This window comes from Microcaecilia unicolor, chromosome 3, assembly GCF_901765095.1.
Source record: "Microcaecilia unicolor chromosome 3, aMicUni1.1, whole genome shotgun sequence".
Taxonomy (NCBI): Eukaryota; Metazoa; Chordata; class Amphibia; order Gymnophiona; family Siphonopidae; genus Microcaecilia; species Microcaecilia unicolor.
In genome coordinates this window covers 46,027,354-46,048,718 of record NC_044033.1, presented here as the reverse complement: position 1 = coordinate 46,048,718, position 21,365 = coordinate 46,027,354, and the positions used below count along the sequence as shown (strand labels likewise).

Genomic DNA, 21,365 nt, shown 5'->3' with positions numbered 1-21,365 from the left:
GAAGAGCCGAAGTTGGATACAGGAGTTGAAAGCAGACCCTCGTATGTAGCAGTGCATACCACTATCAGTGAGCCTCTGGCCTACTAAAATTGTTTACAGTGTTGCACATATCCATACCTACCTTTATCACAGAACTTTCCAGCCCAACCATTATCACACATGCATTGCCAGGGTTGATGGCATGAACCGTGCACACATCCAGGCATGCGGACGCAGCTCTCACAGTATTGCCCTTCCCAACCTGGGTCACACCTGCAAGGAAATGCAGCATAATCACACATTTATTTGTTTACACAGTGGTATCAACTCCCATATCTTCCTGGGGCCCACCCAATCATATTGACCCTAACTCTCCTATCTTCCTGGAGGCCATCCAACCAGTGGGGTCCTGTTTCCCCATACACTTGGGGGAGTAGCCAAATCAGAGGGGTTCCAAATCCCTTATTCTCCTGGCATCAGTCATTCAGATGGCTACTAATTGCTCTCTACGTAGGTGTCTGCCAATCAGTGGGGTACCAACGTCTCACCATACTCTATGTGGAAGGGGGATATCAGTCTCCAGTTACTACCAAGGGTATGAACTCGGCATTCACAGCATGGGTCCCAGCAAAGCTAAGGACATGGATTTGACCTAGCCAGCTGAAGCTCAGAAGAGCAGGTTTAAAGACTTGGTCTTGTGCTAAGTTGCTGCGGACACAGCAGCAAAATTAAATGTAACTTAGGAGATCAGTACATTGGTGGGAGTTTGAGCACAACTGCCTGCTGTCTCTTAACTTTATTCCTCGTCTCACTTTTTATTTATTTACTTATTTATTTATTGGGATTTGTTAACCGCCTTTATGAAGAGGTTCACCCCAGGCGGTGTACAGCAGGTACAGTTTAACATAAAACTTATAATTTTATTAACAGAATAACAATTTTAAAATAACTAAGAATAAACATAAATACAATAAATGAGTAAACTTGAAAACCGTAAATTGAAACCTAATAGTAGAACTACCGGGAAGCAGCATCAAAAATACACACATTTAACAGCACTGGAATTCAAATACCAGAGATACAATACGATGTTAGCATAATACTAATGATACACCTAATAAGCAGGCATTAGAACATTCAACTAACATAGATATGACTCTAAAGATTTTCTACAATACAGCTTACCATATAGCTGAGGGACCAAGAGCAGATATATGATAGGAACAAGATGTGTGGTACTGAGTCAGATGGGATAATTTGATGGTTAGCTAAACTCAAGGCAAATTCATTGTATAGTTAAGCAAGAGATAAGGAACTGATCTAAGTTACAGTGTGTGTAGCAAGCTAGTCCAGGTGCAGAATGAGTGTATTAAAGGCTTGGGAGAAGAACCAGGCTTTCACCTGCTTCTTGAAGTAGAGGTAGTCTTGAGTTATATGTAGCTCCTCTGCTTCAGGAAAGCCTGGCTCTTCTAAGCCTTTAACACATAGAGTGACTATACATTCATTGTGCACCTGGACTAGCTTGCTACACATATTGTAACTTAATAAGACATGCATCGTATTTATTTATTTATTTATTTATTTATTGCACTTGTATCCCACAATTTTCCCACCTATTTGCAGGCTCAATGTGGCTTACAAAGACCTGTTATGGCATCACCATTTCAGGGTACAAAAGATACACTTGGTGTTACAAAGATATCGAGGCTAACAAGTTGATCTAATCAGCAATTATGGAGATAAGACAATCAGAATATGAGAGGATGTAGTGATGTATTGTGGATTAGTTATGGATTCTCGTGGTAGACTTTGTTGAAGAAATAGGTTTTCAACGATTTGCGAAAGTTAGTTATTACCACAGATACTATAAAATTCCTGGGTGGGGGTTGGAAGGTATGGGTTTCCATATTTGGAAAACAAAAGGGATTGTTAGAATGGAGCAACAAATACAGAAGAACAAAAAAAAAACCTCCGCACAGGTCAAGCAAAGCAAAAAGGCACAGCGAAGGAGACGAAAAGGATGATGACAAAAAACTCTGACTCAAAGAGTTGACATTAAACGTTTTTTGCTAAAACCTGGACGACACGAGTCATGTTTCGGTCGCTCAGTCCTGCCTCAGGAGTCCCTTTAATTTATATATATACGTGGCAATTTCTGGAAGCAAAATGGTTCCTCAGACTTGTATATCAGGTTTTAGCAATAAACTTTTGATGTGAACTCTTTGAGTACATTAGAGTTTTTTGTCATCATCCTTTTTGTCTCCTTTGCTGTGCCTTTTTGCATTGTTAGAATGGAGCAATTGCTAGAAGCAATCTCAAGATGGGTGGTTCTCTTTGAGATGTTACAATGGAAATATAGATTGGAGGAAAGGGACAAATTTAGGTATTTGCAATTGGCTCATTATGTTCAGATGCTTCTTAACAATTACCCAACAGATCTGGAAACATTAGATTTTGACCAATTTTGGCCTCATGAGTGTGTAACCAAAGGATTACTTGGGAAATATTATACACTGAGGTGCTCATTTTCAAAAGCAAAAAAACATCTCAAAAGTGGCACAGATGTTTTTCTCGCCAAAACATCTAAATCAGGATTTTCGAAAAGGCACTGAGTTTGTCCAAATAGCAAGGCAGCGTGTTGGAGGTCTGTTTTGGGTGGGCTTACAATCTGGAAATTTTTCTGCAACAATGAAACAGAAAAAAAGTTCCAGGGCAGAAAAGAAGTACGTTGTTATCTAGACTTGTTTCAGTCATGACTAAGTCACAAAAAGGTGACCTAGCTGACCACTGGATGGAAAAGCATGACCCCCCTTAATCCCCCAATAGTCACTGACCTCCTCCCACCCCACAAAGATGTAACAGTGATGATAGATACCAGGTTGTATGACAGCTTCAGGTATTATGGCCATTCCTAAGAAAACAGCAAGCAAGTAGATGGAGTAGCCTATTGGTCAGTGCAGTGGACAGTGAACAATGGGACCCAGGTTCAAGTCCCACTATAATTCTTTCATTGCAGTACAAATATGTGAGCCCTCCTGGAATACAGAAATACCTTCTGTACCTAAATACATAAGTCATGCAAGGTTCCACGTTAGGAGTTACGGACCAAGAAAGGGATCCGGGTATAGTCGTCGATAATACACTGAAACCTTCTGCTCAGTGTGCTGCTGCGGCTAGGAAAGTGAATAGAATGTTGGGTATTATTAGGAAAGGTATGGAAAACAGGTGTGAGGATGTTATAATGCCGTTATATCGCTCCATGGTGCGACCGCACCTTGAGTACTGTGTTCCAATTCTGGTCGCCGCATCTCAAGAAAGAATGCGTAATTAAACTCTGGAATTCGTTGCCGGAGAACGTGGTGAAGGCGGTTAGCTTAGTGGAGTTTAAAAAGGGGTTAGACGGTTTCCTAAAGGACAAGTCCATAAACCACTACTAAATGGACTTTGGAAAAATCCACAATTCCAGGAATAACATGTATAGAATGTTTGTACGTTTGGGAAGCTCGCCAGGTGCCCTTGGCCTGGATTGGCTGCTGTCATGGACAGGATGCTGGGCTTGATGGACCTTTGGTCTTTTCCCAGTGTGGCATTACTTATGTACTTATGACCTGCAAGCCTGAGAGCTATTGTAGTGGTGGACTGGTTTTCTCTGTTCCTGGAGGGCTCACCATACAATATGAAGGGGTTTAGGTGGGATTTGTATCTTGGTCCCTTTATGTGAAGTCCACTGCACTAGGCTGCCCCTTTGCACTGCTGGGATGTCTGTGGCCAGTTCACTAGGAATGCTGCCAGACAGACTTCCCTATGGTTTGTTTTCCTACATTTTTCTGTGGGACCTTTTTTTTTTTCAATAATGGTACTTACAAATGTTCAGCCTGAAAATACCTAGCTCAAAGCCATAATCGAACCAGAAATTTAGATGTTTTTCTGGTTTGATTATGGCTTTATGCTAGATGTTGGATTGAGACATTTTCGGCAAAACATCTCAATTCGGACTTAGACATCATATTGAAAATGCTCCTCCACATGTTGAAAAATATCATACAGATCCCTTTGTGAAGACTATTCAAAAGTAGACTCATGATGTTACTCCAGAATATACAGAGGGCAAATTTTTAGAAGGTCTGTTGGGAAGGGATGGTCTGGTGGAGAACGTTCAATTAATGGAAATACAGTATAAGATGCTGTATTGTTTATATATGCACCCTTTATGGGTACATAATGTATGGCTCCATCACAACAGCAATAGTATGAAGTGTTGTTACCGATCTGTGACAGATACCTTCATTGTTGGTGGGAATGCCCTAGGATTGCTAATTTTTATTTTTTTTTTTTTTTTTGGGGGGGGGGGGGAATTATTTTACATCTAGAATGACTGTTTGGGGGAGGGGGGATCATTACCAAAACACAAAAAATTATGTTTATTAGATTTAGAAGATGATTTAGGAGTAGACTTGGATGAACACTGCTTGTTAGAAAAGCCTGTTTGATAACAAAATGTTGCACATTACTTCAATGGATCCAGAATGACCCATGGAATATATGTCATTAAGGGGAACAGGAGCAAAGAGTTCATATTTTGATGAACCGGTTGAACTCTTTATCACCAAGATTATGAAGTATATTTTTTAACTTGTTAGAAACTTTAGGTATTAATGCTTGTCTATAGGCATAACATATTTGTGAGATTTCCCATTGGTCTCTTTCCCTTATCTCTATACTGATGATATTATAGTAGTAGACCTTTAAGGTTGGGGGGAGGGGGAAATGTTTGGTGTATGTGTTGCCAGTTAGGTAACTCACTGGTGATGTTCGGTGACCATAATGATTCTTTCTGTTAGTGTTATTTAAAATCTAATGAAAAGGGAAGGGGGGGGGTCATAAAATTCTGAGTGAAGCAGGAACCACTGGGTAGTGAAGACAATCGGCACAGCAAACCCAGACCTGATAACCCTCTACCACCACTAATATACACACACAGGTCCAGAAAATTCAGAGAGACAGTCAGTTCGAATAGTGCTATTGAGAACTGTTCTTTGTCTGCCTCAGTTTCCCAGAGTGCCTTGCTGCCCAAAGTCCCTGCCAACTTGTGACATCAGCTGGAAGTGGAGTGAATAGCTAGCATGTATGCCAAGGCATTGCACCATTTCATGCATTGTGCCCAGTCAGTGTCTAATGGGTAGCCGTTAAAATTGTATTTGGTTATTTGTTTAGGGAGGTTGTATTATATGTTTAAAGATGGTGTACAATGTGGTTGGGGTTGGGAGGAGTTGGAGAAAAGATTGAGATGATTTAGGTAAAACAAAACAGGAGGAGGGAATGAGGGAGCATGGAGCAATATTTTCAAAATGATTGGGAGTGCTAAACCCAATGGAAATTACCCTTCCCAGGACACAAGGAGTTTGCTCAATATTGGGGGTGCTCAAAAATCCACAGCACCCCCAGAACTGGTTACAGGTATGAATGGTATGTGAGGATTGGGTCAAGGTGTGCTTATGGAACATGGTGAGAAGGGAAGTAGGGGGTTGGTTAAAAGAAGTAGGGAGACAGATCCAAAATTGGAAAAACACTCCTGCACAGAAACTATACACTAGCAGCAAAAATTACCTAGATCACACATGCAAAACACAGAACCCCAACCAAATACAGAATAACTGACCAGAGATTAGAAATAGAGACAGACAAAAACTATACTGGAAACCACAAGAAGCCAGACTTTGCATACAATACAATGCTGGGAAAAAGAGAAACATCTTTGTATTTTGCACAGTACATAGGAGCCAACTTTTCAAAATTATTGGGGGTGCTAAGCCCAATGGAAATAACCCCTCCCTGGACACATACAAGGAGTTTTCTCAATATTGGGGGTGCTCAAGCACCCATAGCACCCACAGAGTCAGCTCCTATGGCACAGTGCAACAGGAAATACATTTCAGAGATAATGCATTTCTCAAACCAACTGAGAAAAACAAAGTCTTCCCACAAAAGAATGAATAGGAAAAACTTTGTATAATCCAGAGGGAAAGATGAGAAACAGCATTTAAAGCAGCGTGAATAAACATGTGGATAAAGGTGAGCTGCTTGATGTAGTGTATCTAGATTTTCAGAAATCTTTCCACAAAGTTCCTCATGAGAGAATCATGGAATAGGAGACAATGTTCAGTTGTGGATTAGGAACTGTTTTTTGGACAGAAAACAGAGGGTAGAGTTGAATGACCATTTCTCTCAATAGTGGATTGAGGCAGGGATCTGTACTGGAACTGGTGCTATTTAACATATTTATAAATGATCTGGAAATCAGAATGATGAGTGAGGTGATTAAACTTGCAGATGTCACAAAACTATTCAAGGTTGTTAAAACACATGTGAAAAATTGCAGGAAGACCTTAGGAAATTGGAAGACTGGGCATCCAAATGGCAGATGAAATTTAATATGCTAGGGTGGTATAGAAAGTTTTAATAAACATAAATATAAACAATGTGGACAAATGCAAAGTGATGAATATTGGGAAGAATAATCTGAATCATAGTTACCTGATGCTAGAGTCAACCTTAGGAGTCAGCGCTCAAGAAAAAGATCTGGGCATTGTTGTAGACAATGCTCTGAAATCTTTTGCCCAGTGTGTGGCAGCAGCCAAAAAACAAACAGGATGTTAGGAATTATTAGGAAACGGATGGTAAAAAAGACCGAGAATACTATAATGCCTCTTTATCGCTCCATGGTGTGACCTCACCTTGAGTATTTGAGTATTGTGTTGGAAAAGAGACGACTTAGGGGAGATACGATTGAGATCTACAAAATCCTGATTGGTGTAAAACAAGTAGAAGTGAATCAATTTTTTACTCTTTCAAAAAGTACAAAGACTAGGGGACATTCAATGAAGTTACATGGAAATACTTTTAAAACAAATATGAGGAAATATTTTTTCACTCAACAAATAGTAGAGCTCTGGAACTCCTTGCCGGAGAATGTAGTAACAGGATATGCGGATTTAAACAGACCTGGGAAAGCTACTGCTTCCTCTGGGATTGGTAGAATGGAATATTGCTACTATTAGGATTTCTGCCAGGTACTTGAGATGTGGCTTGGACACTGTTGGAAACAGGATACTGGGCTAGATGGACCATTGGTCTGACTCAGTATAGTTATTTTTATGTTTTTATCCTTCCTGTAAAGCTCCACACCAACAGCAAAGTTTATCTTCACAGACAGAACAGACATCAGAGTGATTGCACTTGGTTAACTAAACTGCCAACACAAGGTAACAGGAGCTGCTTCACTCCTGCTCTCTTGTCTACACCAGCGGCGTAGCCAGACACCCAATTTTGGGTGGGCCTGGGCCCAGGATGGGTGGGCAGAAGAACTTTGCCCTGTCACACAAGTGATTTGGTCTCTCCCTCTCTTGCCTGCATGCTATTTTGGTCTCTCAAACATCCTCCCTCCCTCGCATGCAGCAACTAATACACGCTGCTCATGTTGGCCCCACAGCCTTCCCTCTGATGCAACTTCCTGTTTCCGCATAGGTGGGAATACATCAGAGGGAAGGCTGTGGGGCTGGTGCGAATAGTATGTATCAGTCGCTGCTCGCTGCAGGTGAAGATCTGCTATTTACAAGGTATGCAGGAGGGAAAGTTGTTGGGAGTTTTCGGCTGGTGTGGCTTGGGGATCCCTGCCAGCCACATTATAGGTGTGCTGCTACTGGGTGGGCCTGAGCCCAAAGTGGGTGGGCCTGGGCCCATCCAGGCCCACCCTTGTCTACGCCACTGGTCTACACACAACCCTAAGCGACAATAAGAATCTTTTTAAATTCTTCCTTTCTAATTTAGTCAAGCCAAGTTCCAAGACTACTCAGCAAACCATTATCCACGTTTTCTACTCAAGGATCCTTCACAACAAAGTTATATTCACTTACAACATGTACAAAGGAACGCTTTGGTAAAACTCTAAGGTGTCAGCTATCCTGTCAGCCTCGTACTGTCTGGGTTAATAGCTTCATGAACATTTCTAAATGTACTCACTGTTATTTACTCATTATTAAATTGACTTGGGGAAAACCCACTGCTTATTTCTGGGATAAGCAGCATAAAATGTATTGAACCTTTTCGGGATCTTGCCAGGTATTTGTGACCTGGATTGGCCACAGTTGGAAACAGGAAGCTGGGTTTGATGGACTTTTGGTCTGTCCCAGTGTGGCAATACTTATGTACTTATCCTTTGCTTTGAACAATTTCAGTTGTACATAAGTTCTGTTATATATGTTTGCAGTTCAGTTTTAAAAGAAAGTACACCAAAGTAAAGGTTCTGTTATTGAATTAGATTGTGTCTGAGATCATTTAAAATGTATGAGGTCTTCCTGCACTATTTCTGAGGCTGTTCAATAGATATCACACTACATCAGAAAGCTCACACAGATCCTCGAACCCTAGGCAGAGGGAAAATTACTTCTCACATTTTGCTCCCTTAAACCTGAAGGTGACTTCAGGGTCCCTTTCCTGGTAGATACTACTTGTTAAAGGGCAAACAAAGGAACAATTTAACTGTATTAAACTGTCAAATTATATGTGTGTGAAGTTGCTTTGATATCTGTGGAAAGGGGTAATTAATTAAAATGGGAGAGAGAGAGAGAGCGCGCGCGCGCGTGTGCTAAATAAATAAATAAATAAATATGGGCCATGAGCTGTTTTTTTTGAGCTGCTTCCAGTTAATGTGTGCGCATTCCCACTTCCTGCTAATCTGCCTGTGTTCTGCTCACTGAACACATACCTGCACTTCCCATGTTCATCGCAGGATCCATGGGCAAGATTGCAGTGGGCACTGCATTCATCAGCTGTAAGTGAAAGAGTCAAGGAAACAAATTACATTTAGAAAGAACAAACTTTAATATAGAGGGTGATTTTCAGAACTACTCCTGTTGGTAAATTTCCCAGCCTGCGAACATGTAGCAATACATACCTGGTTCCCTTCCACCTGGCCTTTTATCTACATACAATGGGGGGGGGGGGGGGGGGGGAGAAATTAGGGTGAGAATTGAAGCCCGTATATATTTTTGTATTTTCCAAAGAATGTGTTTATGTTTACTGGAAAAGGGAGGTGCAAGTGTCTGTGGGATATTTTCCTTCAGCTGTTTTCAAACTGAATATGTGTGTGTACATCTACTTTTCCTTTGAAAATTTGTGAACAGTAATGATAAGTCGTGCACCCAAAATTCTGACTAGTGCGCAACTTAACATATTAATTAGATGCTAATTGGCTGAGGGGAGACATGATAGAGGTATATAAAATATTGAGTGGAGTGGAACAGGTGGATGTGAAGCGTCTGTTCATGCTTTCCAAAAATACTAGGACTAGGGGTCATGCGATGAAACTACAGTGTAGTAAATTTAAAACAAATCGGAAAAAATGTTTCTTCACCCAACGCATAATTAAACTCTGGAATTCGTTGCCGGAGAACGTGGTGAAGGCGGTTAGCTTGGCAGAGATTAAAAAGGGGTTAGACGGTTTTCTAAAAGACAAGTCCATAAACCACTACTAAATGGACTTTGGAAAAATCTACAATTCCAGGAATAACATGTATAGAATGTACGTTTGGGAAGCTTGCCATGTGCCCTTGGCCTGGATTGGCCACTGTCGGGGACAGAATGCTGGACTCGATGGACCATTGGTCTTTTCCCAGGGTGGCATTACTTGTGTACTTAATTGGCAGTTATGCCAGTATTCCATAAGCTGCACCCTCAAATTCCAGATTGCACAATTCAAAGGGAGGGTGTGGATCTGGGAGGGGCATGGATGGGTCAGGGGCATCGTGGGCTATAGAAATCTAGCATTCATATACTTAACTGCCTACAGTCAGGCATGAATGTGTACACCAGCCATTGAGGTAAGGACAAGTACGCAAATGCGGACTTATGCTAGTATTCTATGATGGTAGTTGTGCACGCAACTGCCATTATTGAATCCACACTTAGGGGTCCTTGTACAAAGGTGCTAGCATTTTTAGCATGGGCATTAAATATGCGTGCACTAAATGCTAGAGATGCCCATATGGACATCTCAAGCATTTAGCGCGTGTGCTAACAACAGTACCGCGCCTTTGTAAAAGAACTCAGTACTGCGCATCATATTGGCACCTAACTTTAGGCAATCTATTGAGAATTATCCCCTATGTGAATAAAGTATACCCATAGACTCTAATCATGCAGGCGGTATGAGGTGTGAACCCACCCTTTCTCAGGTCCAAATAGAAGGAACAGGTCAGAGAAAAAAGTCAATTACTTTTCTGAATGTAGGTGTGTGCACTTTAGTTCTGTTTTCACAAAGTGCCTTAGTAAGGCCCATAATATATTAAACTAAAGCCCACCTGTCTCCATTTACAGTAGCTAAGCTGATATGAATACTCCTGGATGAAAAATCAAGCTATTTTTGTTGCATGATGTGAAGCTGAAGAAAGGTCTAAACAGGCCAAACAGGGAGCTTCAGAGAGTACTCTAGGATAAAATTATTCAAGGGTACAGACTAACATAGTAGATGATGGCAGATAAAGACCAGTATAGTCCAGCCAGTCTGCTCAAGAAGGTAAACTCATTTGATAAGGTACGAGGTGATACAACATATGTATACCTGATCTTGATTTGTCCATTCTATTTTCAGGGCATAGACCATAGAAGTCTGCCCGGCACTGACCTTGATCTAAAACCTTTGAAGTTGTTATTGAAGCCCTTGAAAAGCGCCATTCCAGCCCATCCAAGTCTATCCAGCCACAATCATGGCACAGACTGTGGAAGTCCGCTCAGTACTGGCTTTGCTTCCCAATTATTAGTGTTGCCACCTAGTCTCCGCTAAGCTTCTTTGGCTCGATTCCTTCTAAACAGGATTCCTACGTGTTTAGCCCACACATTTTTGAATTTCGTTATGGTTTTCATTCTCCATCACCTGCCGCAGGGATGACTATAAGAAAATGTAAATGTGTTTGGATACTATATAGTCAATCACTGTAAAGTGGAAACAGTTTGAAGGGATATCCTGATTGAGATGGTTTCTTGATGGTGCTACAAAAAGTGAAAACAGAAAAGGGTGGTGCTAAAATCAGTAGCCTTGAGTTAAGGAAACTCCTGAAGAACATTGCTGTGAGGCCTACAGTTACTTTGATAGAATCACAGACATCTCTGGCTGTAACTAGGGTAAATGTGGGTGACTGTCTCATGATTACTGCCCAAATACCTTCCCTTCATAAATGTCTGGGGGGTTTTTCCCTGATTTCTCCTCTTGGTCCTGGTCCCCTCCCCTCCTTATTTTCTTCTCTCTGTTTTTTACCTTGTTTCTCTAAGCTCCTTAGCCATTATATTGTAAACCCCTGCAATGCCACTAGGCAATATGCAGTAAATCAAATGAAATAAAATAAATACATAAGAAAAGAGGATCAATCTCTGCAGTTAGGCAACCAGTAGAAGGAGAGGTTTCACAGTGTCCTGACACAGTCAAATTTCAACATAGTCCACCTGTGTGAAGGGTCTAAAACTATATTTATATATGTTGACAATTAAAACATTTAAAAAATACTTACAAAATGCACATTTATATATTTAGCATGTAAATGTGCATTTTGTAAGTATTTAACTGTTTTAGTCATATTTATATGTGTTTGACATTCTATATTTGGGAACGCCTCTTAATAATGCAGGTAAAAAAATCTGGGTAATATTTGAGCAAGACCAATAATCAAAGCCCCCATTTCCAGGGCTAAGGCAGTTTTATTCATGGAAATGCTTCTGATTACTGCCATGGAAAAGACCAGAGTTTTTAACCTCACTACCAGAAACTATTGCATCTCTTGTCACCTTCTTATCACTCTTTCATATTACACACTCCTCCCTGTCCCTCCCCCCTACCATTGCAATCTATATATAATGCACTATGGTGGCCGGTTCAAATCCTGCTGCTGCTCCTTGTGATCTTGGGCAAGTCATTTAACCCTCCATTGCCTCAGGTACAAACTTAGATTGTGAGCCCTCCTGGGACACAGAAATGCCCAGTGTACCTGAATGTAACTCACTTTGAGCTACTACTGAAAAAGGTGTGAGCAAAATCTAAATAAATAAATAATATGGTGCTGGATACTATTATGTCACTTTTCGGTGCAGTGCATATGTGTACAATCAATATGCATCCCACCACATCCTGCTAATGCTCTTCCTCCTAGATTGATTAGGATTTTTTTTTTTTTGGGGGGGGGGGGGAGAGTCAAAGGTTAGCATGGGCATCAGGCAGTTTGCATGTTGACACCACTTCCAGTTGTCCTCTCACTGGCCTATGTCACTGCCACTCACTGAGTAGGCCTGACTCCAAACTGCTGGGGGCCTGGTCTACCCATGGCTGTGCTAGGCTACAAAAGAGATCCTTGCTGTTCACCACAACTCACTGAAGTGCTGGTGGGGTCCTACCAGAAAGGGAGCAAAGAAACCTGCTGCAGGCTGAGTGAAAGGGACAAGAGATGGGGAAAAAATGTGAAGAAAAAAGAAGTTCAGAGAAAGGAAGGAAGGTAAAGAAAGAGGAAGAGAGGAGCTGCTACAACCCTCTCTCAACAATCAATGCTCTCCTCCCCTGCCATCATTCAAACTGCAGGATAAAAACAGGCAAAACTGGAAAAAAATTACTAGTGAAGATAGGGAGGGTGGATGACAGAGAGAGAGAGAGAGAGAGAGAGAGAGAGGAGTGTGTGACTGGTGAAGAAAGGGAGAGGATTGTGACAGAAAATATGACTGGTAGAGAGAAAAGGGATTTAGAGAGAGTGACCAGTGGAAGGAGTATTGTGACAAAAAATCTGTGACTGGAGAGAGGAAGGGGGGGGGGGGCATTGCGAGAGAGTGTGTGTGACTGCTGTCTACAGGGAGATGGGATTGAGAAAGCGACAAGTTTGGTGGCGGGGCATTTTGAGAGTAAGTGTGTGTGACTGCTGGATAAAGGGAGGGAGGATTGAGAGAACATGATCAGTGGGGTGGGGGGAGCATTGAGACAAGTTTGGTGGTGGGGCATTTTGAGAGTAAGTGTGTATGACTTCTGGGTAGAAGAAGGGAGGATTGAGAGAGAGTGGTCAGTGGGGTGGGGAATGTTGGTGTTAGACTAGGGAGGAGAAGATTGTTGAGAGCTAAAGGGAAATCTGTTAACCAAAAGACATCAGTGCAGGGGGTGGGCCATTACTGTATGACCTGATTCTACTGTAACATCCCTGGCTTTTCTGGCTAGGTATCATCACCCTGTCACTCCCTGACTGGTCTTTTTTGGTTGGGTAAAATCAGGGGCGGATTGACAGTGGTCGGGTAAGGATCATTGGGGGCCCACAGCCTGCTGCCCCCTCCCACACATTACAGCACCCCCACCACAGTCGCTGCCCCCCTCCCCTACACACTACAGACCCCTGCCTGAGCCAAAATGGGTCCTACCTTGAAAGGCCCTGGTGGTCTAGTGGTTTCTTCAGGGGCAGGAAAGAATCCCACTCTTTCCTGCCCGCTGTTGCTACTGTACCCAGGGCCAGTGTCACTGTGTTTTCAAATTGGCTGCTGAGACGTCCCAGTCTTGGCAGCCATTTTGAAAACACAGCAGCGCTGGCCCAGGGTACAGTAGCAACAGTGGGCAGGAAAGAGTGGGATTCTTTCCTGCCCCTGCAGAGGCCGTTAGACCACCAGAGCCTTTCAAGGTAGGACCACCGTGGAAGGCTGTAGTGTACGGCGGCAGCAGGCAACCAGGCCGAGCCTCTGAGCCCTTGGACACAGCCCAGTTGCCTGAATGGTCAGTCTGTGCCAGGTATAATTGCCCTGCCGCTCCCTGACTGGTTAGTTCTAGTTCAGTATCATCACCCTGCCACTCCCTGACTGGCCTTTTCTGATTGGGTATCATCTCCCTGCTACTTCCTGACTGGTCTGTTCTGGTTGGTTATCATTACCCTGTCACTTCCTGACTGGTCTGTTCTGGTTGGTTATCATTGCCCTGCCACTCCCTGACTGCTCTCTACTAAAAGGGTAAGAGGTCATGCATGGGTTTGATATACAGATTTTCTGTGGTGCAACCAAAGCAGTTTACATTTATTATATGCAGGTACTAACTCATCAGTATAGACTTTAGCACTGTTACTGAACCCTTCCCCTACCTTTTAAATCTACATGTATGTTTCTTTAAGGCACAAAATGCTACAGTGAAGGAGCCAGTCAGAATCACTGAAGAAAGGGCACACCACTCCATGACCTTAGCAGCAGGTCAGCAGGATCTGGGAGTGATGCAATGGTGACACTCACAGCCCTGGCAGGGTGCTGATTGTCTATAGTATCTAGCTGAGGGGAGCAGTACCAGTCTGTAGCACTGCAGCTTATGAGTCTGGCAGGAGGAGCTGCAGGCAGGGCTGTTTTTGGTCAGGAGTCCAAGCGCACCAATCCCAGGACCAACATATTTAAATTGACAAGTTGGGAACCAACCCTCTTTGTGTTGCCAAGGGCTGCTGGGAACCCACCCACTCTCAAGGCCCAGAACTGCTAGCAGTCCACTCAGTACTCAGGGCCATTAGGATCCCACCTCCTCTCTGGGACTCAAGACTACTGAGAGACCTAGGAGCCCACCTGCTGCCCAGAACCCATCAAAAGCCCAGGGCTGCTGGGAGTCCACCTGCTCCTTGGGGCTGCAAGGAGCTAACCTGTATCTGGAGCCTAGGGTTGCTGGGAGTCCACTCACTGCTTGAGTTCAAAGCACACAAAGAGTCTTGAGCCCTTAGAAACTCACCTGCTATTTGAGGCCAATGGCTGATTGGAGCCCACACACACTGCCCAGAGGCCAAAACCACTAGAAGCCCACCCAATGCCCAGGACCCATAGCTGCTCAGAGCCCCCCAAAAGCCAAAGGCCACTGGGCACCCACATGCTGCTCTAGACTCAGGGGCACTAGGTGCCCATGCACTGCCTGGGGTCCAGGACCAGTATCCCAGATAGCCCAGCACAGGTTACTTTGCTTTCAGACTGGAGTAAGACGCTGGTCTGTGCAAAAACAATGAGGTGAGGGAAAGGGGTAAGAGCTTCCACCACCTCATTACCAAGCTTTGCAGAGCTATGCTACACCTTCCATAGGTATTTCTAGTGCCCTCCATATGATAGCCACAATTTGCAGCAATGCCAAGGGCTGGTCCAGCCTCTGGCATGGATCAGCAGTGTCCTTCCTCCTAACAGGGGACTGCAGACGTGATGTCCCTCCACATCAATATTAGATGGAATGAGAGGGTCTCTGTGAAGATACCTTCAAACCCTCCATTGATACTTGGAACATCCTAGAGGGCATCCTTTACCTAGTCCCTCACATTATCAGAATAGCTGGCATTTGTCCACAGAGCCTCACCTTGGGCAGGATGCTGCTGGGCCATGAGACTCCAAAGCAAGAAGAGGATCTGCAGGAAGAGGGATCTGAGCATGGTCAGGGCGGTTCTACTGAAGACAACACCTGGGAGGAGAGAGCAGAGATAAGAGCCAACATTCTCCCCAAGTCAAGGACAGAATAGAGACATCAGACCATAACTCACAGCCCTGAAAGCGAGGAAGGGCAAAAGAATTACACTCCCCATCACCACTTCTCCAAGTACCTACACCCAGCGCATACAAACAACTAAAGGCAAGAGCATGGACAAGAAATCTACACATCTTAGCCCTAGGCAAGAACATGGGCTCTTCATCAAGACAGATGGAATCAACAGCACAGTAGATGAAGTACATCAAAAGAAGCACAATGGGCCACAAGAAGGGATGTAGAAGCAGACTTTATTGAGGGCCCAACACAGACTGTTTCAGCGCTAGGTCTGCACCAGGAGTCTATATAAAACATACATAAATGTACAAATACATTTAAATTTATGAACAAAAATTGTATAATCCATACCCAATAATTGACTCAAATAATAAACAGATACAGAGTAAAATAATAAATATTGAATATTAACATAAATTGATAAATCATAAATCACATAATAGTAAACACAATGGATATTGTGAGAACTGCAAAAACAATATAAATACACGTCTATGGACAATAGCAGTATTGAATTAACTTTTTTTGGACTGAGTTAACCAAGGAAGCAATATACTACAGACTTCTGTTACCTAACAGTAATTAATAATAGTTTGATACTGTCCTATCCTTGACTTTAAATTAATATTGACAATTTATAGTTTCCTATTTATGTAATAATATGTTATTTTATAGTCTTATTTCATATTCATTGTGTTTATATTATCTGATGCTGGTGGGCATTCCTTTTCATTGAACCACTTCTGACCCAGTGTTCCTGCTGGGTATTAGGGGCATTCCTTTCAGCTTGAATTGATCATTTGTCCTCGAGTGTAGTTGAGGGAAGGTCTTCCTTCTGAGTCAGTATTGACCCAATGACCCAGCATGGTATTGTGGAAAATGCAGCCAACTGGTGAAAAATTCAAGCCAGGTTGAGAACTTAAAATTTCTTGCATCACTTTGCAGAGAAGTAGGAAAATGATCCTGGTGTTGGATCTAAATTATAATTGGTAGAATGATGTCACTTGTAGAAATATTTCCTCTTTTCTTCCTATTACTCTTTTTTTCTGCCTTCTGTATTCATGAAAAAAACAGACTAAACTTACAAAGATCCCTACCATGAACCCCATCATCCCACAGATTTCCACAACTAAGGAACATTCCCAAAACTGCGGTAGGCTTTGACAGTCCATCACTTCACTTCATTTGCAGTAGAAAGTATTTGTGCAGAATTTGCAAAACTGAAAATGGCCAAGTCAGTGGGACTGCATGAGGTACATCTCAGGACATTAGGGGAGCTCAGCAGGGCTGGCTTAACTATTGGGCCAGGTGAGGCGCTGGCCCAGGACGTTGGTGATTATGGGTGCCAAAATACTTAGCCTCTGACCTCATCAGGTCTACAGGTTAATCCTTTTCTTCCCCTCCCCCCAATATGGTCTCTCCCTTCCTCCCCACGGGTCTGGCACTGCTCCCTCACTCACCGCAAAGTTACAGAGAAGTGTGACAAAAATGATAAAGAGGATGGGATGACTTCCCTATGAGGAAAGGTTAAAGAGGCTAGGGCTCAACAGCTTGGAGAAGAGATAGCTGAGGGGAGATATGAGAGGAGTCAATAAAATCCTAAGTGGAGTGGAACAGGTAGACATGAATTACTTGTTTGCTCTTTCCAAAAGTACAAGGACCAGGAGGCACGCAATGAAGCTACTAAGTAGTACATTTAGAACAAATCGGAGAAAATATTTCTCCACAATATGTGATCAAGCTCTGGAATTAATTACTAGAGAATATGGTAAAAGCAGTTAATATAGCAAGGTTTAAAAAAGGTTTGGACAAGACCCTAAAAGAAAAGTCCATAAACCATTATTAAGGTAGATTTGGGATAATCCACTGCTTATTCCTGGGATCAGAAGCTTGAAAACTATTTTTGTTGGAAATTGCCAGATACTTCTGACCTGGATTGGCCACTGTTGGAAACAGGATACTTGGATTAAAGGACCTTTGGTCTGTCCCAGTATGGCAATGCTTATATTTATGCTGTGACAGGGGGAGGAGATATAAAAGGTTACGGGCAGATGCTGAAGATAGATTGGCCCCTAGCACTAATACCAGGAAACTACTGCTAGGGGTAATAGCTGTCATTTTGAATCCGGCACTGCAGAGGACAAGAGCGACTGCACACCGCTTCTGCTCTGACACCCCAGATAGCAGGGAACCCCCTAGTAGGTACTTGGGGGGGGGGGGGGGGGAAGAGGGTCATGATCTTGTGCTTCTGGGGGTTGTGGAGGAGAGGGGTCTGTTGCAAGATGGATTGGCTGATCTATTACCTATGAGGCTATCTTATCTTTTGCACTTCTTGAGGTGCCATTAAGTACAAATGTGATAATGGCTTCACTGACAACACACAGTAATGCCCCATGCGCTGTCAGGGCTGGCCATGCCTGAATTCCACACCTACCTTTACTAAGCAGTTAGTGTAGGATGTTTACTATGCTGACTGGCTTTAGCGTACAATAACTGTTAGTGCAGATCTGTGTTAATGGTTAGCACACATTAACAACCGTGCCAACTGCTTAGCGTAGTTTAGCAAACAGGTCCCAAAGTTTCAATGCGCATTTTCTCTGTGTGGCTTTGACAAGATTCTAAGCTCCATGGAGCAAGGTCAGTCACTCTACTACTACTACTTATCATTTCTATAGCGCTACTAGACGTACGCAGCGCTGTACACTTGAACATGAAGAGACAGTCCCTGCTTGACAGAGCTTACAATCTAATTGTCTGCTTCCTGCACCTGGTTTGAGCGCTGCACCATATAAATAATGTATAACCTAAAAGAGAGGAGAGTGTGGGAAGACATTAAAAAAGGCATTCAAGTACCTGAAATCCCCATGATGGGTGCATATTTTGAACTCTGGGCTACAAAACATGCAAAAATAAATCTTTCAGGAGGTGCTGGAGGTAAAAGCAGAAACAGAATTCAAGAAAGACTGGGATGAGAACAGAGTATCCTTAGCTGTGGAAAGAATGAGGGTAAAGTCTGGGATAAGCACAGAAAATGTTTAGCTGTGGGGAGAGTGATCCTTAGCTGTGGGGGAGTGAGGGGTAAAGCCTGGGATGAGCAGAGAAGATTCGTAGCTGTAAGGGAGTGAGGGGTAAAGCCTAGGACAGGCACAGAGGATTCTTAGTATCTGTGTGTGGGTGGGTGTGTAGATATGAATGTGTGTAGGTAGGACTTTGTCTGTGGGCATGTGTTTGTGCATACACTTTTGTTTGTGATAAATTTTGGGTCCTGTCTGCACCAAATTTTCTGTGTATGTTAGGTGGGCAATTGGGACTTTGACAGGATGCTTTATTTGAACCACACTTATCTACACAGGTATACACTTTTAGTTCTGGAAAAGGAAATCTGACTGAATGTTATAGATGACACACATGAGTAGGTCAAGAATTTAAAAAAAAAGGGGGGGTAGATAGCACATCGCTACCCCCCTACTCCTATCACTCTCATCCCTTCCCCTTCCATTTTGCTCCTGCTGGGTCCTTTACCATCAGCCCCTACCCAGATTCCAGATTCTTGTCTACTCTCCTAGATTCCAGATTCCTCTCAACTTCTCCAGATTCCAGATTCCTGTCTGCTTCTCCAGATTCTGGATTCCAGATTTCTGTCTACTTCTCAGATTCCAGATTCCTGTCTACTTCTTCAGATCCTTCTGTGTTCCCCTTCCTGTCTGTCTCCTCTCATTTCTCTATCTCTTCATCTCCTCCTCTCCTTTTTCATCTCCCATCTTCTCTAAATTCATATCCATGTTCCCTCTTATGGTCCTTTCCCTCTCCTACTGTGCCCACCACCCATCCTCCTTTGTCCTTCCTCTTCATCTTTAGCTGCTCTTGGGTTCCTCTCTGGCTTTGCCTTCTTTTCCCTTAGGTTTTTCTTCCTCTATCTTTCTCCATTGCCCCCTCCTCCCCCTTCCTCCTCCAGTTCCTCGGGCACTTGAGCCAGGGACATACTGAATGTATGACCCTTGTCCCCAAAATTATGTTCCCTTTGTAATCAGGACACATAGGCATGGAAGAGGAAAAGCCAAGCTGCCAGTTTACAGTCAGGGGGGGGGGGGGAGCTTGAAGGGAGATCAACCTTTTAAATGCATTAATATTTGTTATGACTTTTACCAAGGGAATGTCCTATATTTGGGGGATTTGTTAGTGATTACTCTGACCAGGGATGAAAAAAGCTCCATGTGCTATCTTACCTGCAAAGACCAGAGGAGAGGTGAGCCCTCTACCCCTCTCTGGCTTCTCGTCAATGGAAGAAGTTGCAGCATCCAGAATGGAGAAGGGAGGTCAGCATCACAAGTTTTAATCCAAGCCCTTTCAGTGAGAATCAGTGTCACAAGGCAGCTGAGGACACAGGCTGCAAACCCCCTCCCAAAAGCAAGAGAGACATGCAGATCCTAGGTGGCTCTCAAGGGAGGCTGTAACCTCACCCCTCTTAGTAGTAAGGAAGATGTGCAAAGTACTGGTGACTCTTGTTGGTGATAGTTATCCCCTTCCTAACAGGAAAAGTCCTGGCAACCTTACCATACAGAAAGTAACCCTCCCCCTCCCTCCCTCAATAGCAAGGGATAGATGTAGATCCTGGAGGACTCTCAATGGATGTTGTAACTATGAAAATTCAGCAATGGTGTACAATTCCCAGAACACAGTTTCTGTGCAGGTTGTAAGCCCACTCAGCAGCAGAGGCAGGGCTATTAATGTAGACTGTAGTGCTTTCTTGTCCTTAATTAATTTGGCATTCTTTTCATATTTTTTTCTGTAATTTCAGTTGTAAACTGCTCTGACTTGCACTTTCAGACAAATCAACTAATAAACATAAGCATACTTCAGGCTGTAGGGTCTCAGTAGTGGGGTAGTGGTCAGGGGGTCTTGCTGCTCCCAAAGGTATCACTGTTGGTTGTAGTGTCTCACCAGGGGATGAGGGCTGCTGATCCCAGAGGTCTCACTGCAGGCTGTGACGTCTCAGCAGGGTAGTTACTGGTCATAGAGGTCTCACTGCAGGCTATGGTGTCTCAGCAGAGGGTGGGAAGCTGCTGGTCCCAATGTCTCACTGTAGGCTGTGGTGTCTTAAGCAGGGTAGTTACTGGTCACAAAGGTCTCCCTGAACTCTATAGCATCTCAGCAGGGGGCTGGGATAATTACTGGTCAGAGGTCTCACTGCAGGCTGTGGGATCTCAGCAGGGTGGTTAGTACTCCCAGGGGTCTAACTGCAGGCTGTAGTGAAGGGCTGCTGGTTCCAGAGGTCTCACTGCTATTTGTAAAAAAAGTTCAGCAATGAACTTGCTGGTCAGTCCCAGAGGTCTCCCTGGTCTGTAGTGTCTGGCAGGGTACTTGCTTGTCCTAGAGGTCTCTCTGAAGTCTGTAGTGTCTCACCCGGGTGCTTACTGGTTGGAAAGGTGTCCCTGAAGTCCGCAGTGGCTGAGCAGGGTATAAACTGGTCCCAGAAGTCTCACTGTGCTTGCTGTCCCAGAGGGTTCACTGCTGATTGTAGTGTCTCATCAGTGGGAGCTGCTGATCCTGGGGTGTTCAGAGCTCTCAGCACAGCCCGTAATCTCTCTCAGCACTGGGAATTCAGCTTCCAGGCTAGTGTGCAAACCTCCAAGGTAGAATGCGTGTCTCAGCTCAGGCTCCCTGCCAGGAACCTGGCGTGTGGCTACACATCACATCTCTCCCAAGAATTCAATCTTGCTCTGTAGAGTCGGAGCTTGCCAAGAGATCCAGAAACAAGGCGCACATAATCCCGAGGGAGGGAGGGAAGGAGAGAGGGGAGTCGGGGTGGAGACTCAGCAGCAACAGGAGTCCT

General features: G+C 43.6%; 1 protein-coding gene across 1 annotated transcript in view; it reads right to left on the bottom strand.

Annotated features, from left to right (window-relative positions):
- Positions 1-19,849, bottom strand: part of DLK2 (delta like non-canonical Notch ligand 2) — a gene marked incomplete at its 5' end in the record, with an annotated part of 41,244 nt that extends 21,395 nt beyond the window's left edge. Inside the window, 4 exons of the mRNA XM_030195871.1 lie at positions 122-252; positions 8,744-8,807; positions 15,350-15,451; positions 19,759-19,849. Of these exons, the coding sequence (XP_030051731.1) occupies positions 122-252; positions 8,744-8,807; positions 15,350-15,451; positions 19,759-19,849 (388 nt within the window). The remainder of the gene's footprint in view (positions 1-121; positions 253-8,743; positions 8,808-15,349; positions 15,452-19,758) is intronic.
- Between the last annotated feature and the right edge of the window lie 1,516 nt (positions 19,850-21,365).